Source organism: Strigops habroptila, chromosome 12 (genome assembly GCF_004027225.2).
Source record: "Strigops habroptila isolate Jane chromosome 12, bStrHab1.2.pri, whole genome shotgun sequence".
Lineage (NCBI taxonomy): Eukaryota > Metazoa > Chordata > Aves > Psittaciformes > Psittacidae > Strigops > Strigops habroptila.
The window spans coordinates 17726751-17731399 of record NC_044288.2 but is presented as its reverse complement, the minus strand read 5'-3'; the positions used below and the strand labels follow the sequence as shown (position 1 = coordinate 17731399).

General features: G+C 52.5%; 1 protein-coding gene across 2 annotated transcripts; it reads right to left on the bottom strand.

The window, feature by feature from the left end:
- Positions 1-277: 277 nt before the first annotated feature.
- Positions 278-3961, bottom strand: DUSP1 (dual specificity phosphatase 1). 2 transcript variants are annotated; one of them, XM_030504579.1, is made up of 4 exons: positions 2465-3961; positions 2181-2329; positions 1837-2056; positions 278-1334 (listed from the first exon to the last, which is right to left on the bottom strand). In XM_030504579.1, the coding sequence occupies exons 1-4, from the start codon at positions 2832-2834 to the stop codon at positions 964-966; spliced, it is 1110 nt and encodes a 369-aa protein (XP_030360439.1). In that variant the 5' UTR covers positions 2835-3961; the 3' UTR covers positions 278-963. The 2 variants fall into 2 exon arrangements, with proteins under 2 accessions (XP_030360439.1, XP_030360438.1); XM_030504578.1 differs by having other exon boundaries at positions 2181-3961.
- Positions 3962-4649: the final 688 nt, after the last annotated feature.

Genomic DNA, 4649 nt, shown 5'->3' with positions numbered 1-4649 from the left:
CTCTTCGGCCATCACTGCAGCCAAATCCACCTTACAGCTGAGAAGCCAGCTTTGGCATTCTGCCACTGCATGTAATTATACAGGGACAAAGAAAAGCTCAGGTTAAGGAGCAGCAGCAGTTTCCAGTCAATTATGTTGTTTAAACCCATTCTTCTATCTAATTCAGCCAAGAGCTGAGGTCAGGAGAGCTGCAAATTCAGATTTCTATGGTTCTTCCCCTGGGAGCTTCCACTTGGGTTTTGGGACTGAAAAATACAAGATTTTAAAGAATGTATCATCCAGCTCAATAGAAATACCATAATTTATTCTGTTTGTATAAAAAAAGTTATAATCATGTAACAAAACTATGTCTTCATAAGAAGAAATATATTATTTCACATCATAAATAAATCAAACATACAACCCTTGGCAACTCAAAAAAGCACTCGCCTGGTGCTTTCATGTCAGTGCTTGGGACACAAGAAGAGCTGACAGATATATACACACACAGGATTATAGTACCAAAAAAAATACTGAGGTATTTTGTTTCTCTAGAAATGAAACTTTAGGCTTGTGAAGGCAAAAAACCCCAATGCACTAATGTAAAAATAAATAAATAGGACTGTCATATAAAAGGGGACAGCATCAGTGTTGCTCAAAGTGTCCAGGAATGGGAATACTGGTGAGCATGCTACTAAACATGGAGCAGGCTTAGGACAGACAGAAGACAAGGAGGAACAGCTCAAGAAGAGACAGTGTCCTTTGATATCTGTGTAGACATCCAGATACTGGCTTCAGAAGTCAGCAGAACAGTCAGTAACACCTAGTTCTCTGGCATCAGGTGAGCTCCTCTCCATTAATGACACTGTTCTGGGATGCATGGATGGTTCCCCACAAAACACAAGTAACTGATGACACTGTCCCTGTAGTTATTGCACTTCTGAGACAGTAAGTCTGAGTTCTGGCCATATTTTCACCCGCTTTTCAGCAGCTTGGGGAAGTGGTGATGGGGCTCTGGAGATAGCTTAAAGCACTGGATGAGGTGTGAACAGGGATGGAGACTGGAAAGTTAAAGACCGTGGTGGTCGATGCTCCTCTGTCCAATACTGACATAGCAGGGCTACCAGCTTCTGCTGAGCAGTTGGGGGCAAGGACCTGCGACTCAAACTGCAGCAGCTGCCCCATGAAGCTGAAGTTTGGGGAGATGATGCTTCTCCTCTGCTTCACAAACTCAAAGGCTTCATCCAGTTTGACTCTGTTGGTCCTCATGAGGTAAGCAAGGCAGATGGTTGCTGACCGGGAAATGCCAGCCTGGCAGTGCACAAATACCCTTCCTCCATCATTTTTAACAGAGTCTGAAAGAATTAAAACGCACAGTTAGCAAACAAGTCCCACTGCTTCCAGAGGTGGGAAAGCACAGGCTCCTGTTTTACACTTCTTTAATCCATCCCTTCCTTAGCCTAATAGGTTCACCCGTGCTTTTGAGACAAAGAGAGCCTTTGTCCTGAGGGAACCAGCTATTTTCATTCTGGGCTCCAATTCCAATTATACTAATAGCTCCTCCAGGTCACTTTAGCAGTTCTTGCAAGATTACTTTAATTCTGATCCGCTTAAATTCACTAGCTCTCTGCAAGACCAATGCCTCTTGATTCAAGATTTCAAACAGCTTTGTGAAGCTATGATTTCTCCTCTGAGTAGGATAAAATAAATGAAAATATTCCCCAAGCATATCTCCCTAATAGAATTAAATTCCCCAGTCTCAAATGCAGGTTTTACTGGGGAAAACAATACCCAAAAATCACTTCCCAGGGTATATTACCCCAGAAAAAGAACAGACTGTAAAGAGAGCTCATTTACCTATGAAATCAATCGCCTCGTTAAACCAGGAGCTGATATCTGCCTTGTGGTTGTCCTCCACAGGGATGCTTTTATACTGGTAGTGCCCTTCGAAGTGGTTGGGGCAGTTCGCTGATACATTGATTAACGCCGTGATTCCCAAAGCATCCAGCATGTCTTTCCGGGAGGCATGGTAAGCGCTGCCCAAGTAGAGGAACGGCAGGATTTCCACCGGTCCACCCTAGAACAGAACAGACAACCGGTTAACTCCGCTCGGGAGGCTGCCGACCGTCTCCCCCCTCCTCCCATCGCCCGCCCCGCGTCCCGCCCGCCCCTCCCGCAGCTACCGGTCCGGCCCCGCTCACCTGGTCGTAGAGAGGGGTTCCGCAGGAGCTGCACCCCGAGTCGGCGCTGCCGGGCGCGCTGCTGGCGCTGAGGGGCAGGCTGAGGCCCGTGGGGGCGGCCGGCTTGGTGCAGAGCTCGGAGCAGGCGGACGAGAACGCTTCATAACCTCCTGCAGGGGCAGAGGGAACAGAGAGGCGCCGGGTGAGCGCGGCACGGCCGGGGGGCGAGCGGAGCCCCAGGGACGGCACTGCCGCGGTCCCCCCTCCCCTCCGACGGGTGCCGGGGCGGTCCCGGCGCCACTCACCCTTGAGGAAGCAGATGCGGGCGCCGCGAGCCTCCCTGCAGAGGGTGCCGAGGGCCAGCAGCAGCGTGCTGTCGCGCTTGGGCAGCTCCAGGTCGGCGCTGCGCTCGTCCAGCAGCACCACGGTGTGAACCAGCCCCTGGCGCAGGCGGGAGCGGAGTTCCTCGTTGGGGACAACGTGCTCCAAGGCCAGGGCGCCCTTTGCGCGGCGGCGGACGATGGTACTGAGGCGGACGTTGCAGGAGCCGCGGATGTGCGCGGCGTTGAAGGAGAAGAAGGAGCGGCAGTCGAGGACGAGGCACTGCGCGGCGCGCTCCTGCAGCAGCCCCCGCAGCGCCTCGCACTCCAGCGCGCACACCCGCAGGTTCACCATGGCGGCTCCGGCCGGGGGAAGGAGGGAAGAGGAAGAGGAAGATGAGGAAGTCGCGGCCAGTGTCGGAGCGGCCGGTGTCCCGCGGTCGCTCAGCGCAGCACGACCCGTCCGGCCCCGCACACCCGCACCCGCCTTTATATAGGGCCGCGCCGCCGGGCCGGCGTTTTCTCAATGGAGCCGCGTCACGTGGGCGCTCCCGAAGACGTCACCTTGGCCGCGCGCCAGCGCGGGCGCGCCCGGCCTCGCTGGCATGACGTCATGTGCCGCGGGGCCGCGCGCCCGAGCGGGCAGAGGGACACTGGGCTGCGGTGGGGGCACATATGTGTACACACATATGTACACACGTATGTACACACGTGTACATGGACATACACGGGTACTATACACACAAACACATAGAAACATATATACACATATATAGATGCACATATATGCACACACAAGCTCCTATGCACACATATATACATATATATACACACAGATAAACGCATACAGGTGCTGACACGCACTTGCCTACAGACACGGATGTGCATATACATACACATATAAACATACCTATATTACGCATACATATGCATACATGTGCACCCACATACATATAGAAACACATGTGTGCACATACAAACACAGATGTGTACACCCGTACATGCACAGACACACCTACAAACACACATGCACACACCCTTCATACACACACACCCCACTCCCACGCAGGCATGTGTCCTGCACAGGTGCCATGGGGCTGGGCCACTTCTCTGCTGTCCCCTGCCCCACAGCTCTGGCCCTCACTGGGGCTGGGGCAGCCTTTGTCCGTGTCCCCCAGCGCTGGCTGCTCCCCCCTTTCCCACAGAAATCAGAGCATTGCCGAGGGAAGGAAGCTGCTGGAGCAGCAGTGCGGGGGGATGTGGAGCCTTGGGTGTGGGCATGCTTATTCTTCTAAAATATAAAGAAAGAGGCATACGCATATGTATATTTGACTCATGCATAGACATATATACATGTACAGGCATAGCTACACTTAAATATATATGTGTATACATATATTTGTATATATATTTATAATGTAAACACGTATTTGAGGGCTGTTCCCATCATGTTTTATGTGTAAGGAAAAAAACGCAGCAGACCTGCAGCTCAGGCAAAGTTCTTTTCCCCCACGGAGAACACCCCCAGAAGCTGGGGCTGCCAGTAACCAGCAGTGGGGTACTGGGACATCTTTTTTTTTCTCCCCTTGATAGTGCATCAGCACTTCCCAAAAGTTTCCTTTCCTCTATGTGTGACTGGCTTCCACCAACACACTCGGGTGTTTCTCACTCAGGGCTTCCAGTCAGCGCCGCTTCCTTTTCCCCTGCTCCCCGTGATGCCTCCCCAGCCATCACTGCCCCCAGCACCTCCTCCTGCTTTGGCCCTTTTCCCCCAGCCCTTTCCCAGCAATTCCTGTTCTCCTGCTGGCCCCAGCTCCTTTCAGCAGTTTTCTGTTTTCACTTCCCTTCTTCAGCTGCTCCTTTCAGAGGAGATCTCTCGCTGCCACATCACAAGAAGACTCTTCTCCCATCATCCATCCCCACCAGCCTCGCAGGCTGCCAACCATCACTCCTCAAATTTTCCATCTTCTCTCCCACCAATGTCTCCCAGTTCTTAAAAACCTCAGATCTTCTTCTCTTACCAGCCAGGCTCTGTAAGTGGCCAACATCTCCTGGGCTTTCCAGGCCTCCATGGGGAACCAGGAGGAGAGGGCATGGGAAAGGCATGGGCAGGTGAGTGCCAGTGCGGGCTCACCCGCTTATCGCAGGATTGTCTCTGCTCTGCCGAGCA

Excerpts from the sequence above, each read along its gene's own strand:
- DUSP1 (XM_030504578.1), bottom strand. The coding sequence starts at position 2,834 with ATGGTGAACCTGCGGGTGTGCGCGCTGGAGTGCGAGGCGCTGCGGGGG. Across the intron at positions 2,057-2,180 it reads GAACCCCTCTCTACGACCAG|GGTGGACCGGTGGAAATCCT; the intron begins GTGAGCGGGGCC and ends GTTCTGTTCTAG. Across the intron at positions 1,335-1,836 it reads CGAGGCGATTGATTTCATAG|ACTCTGTTAAAAATGATGGA; the intron begins GTAAATGAGCTC and ends TAATTCTTTCAG.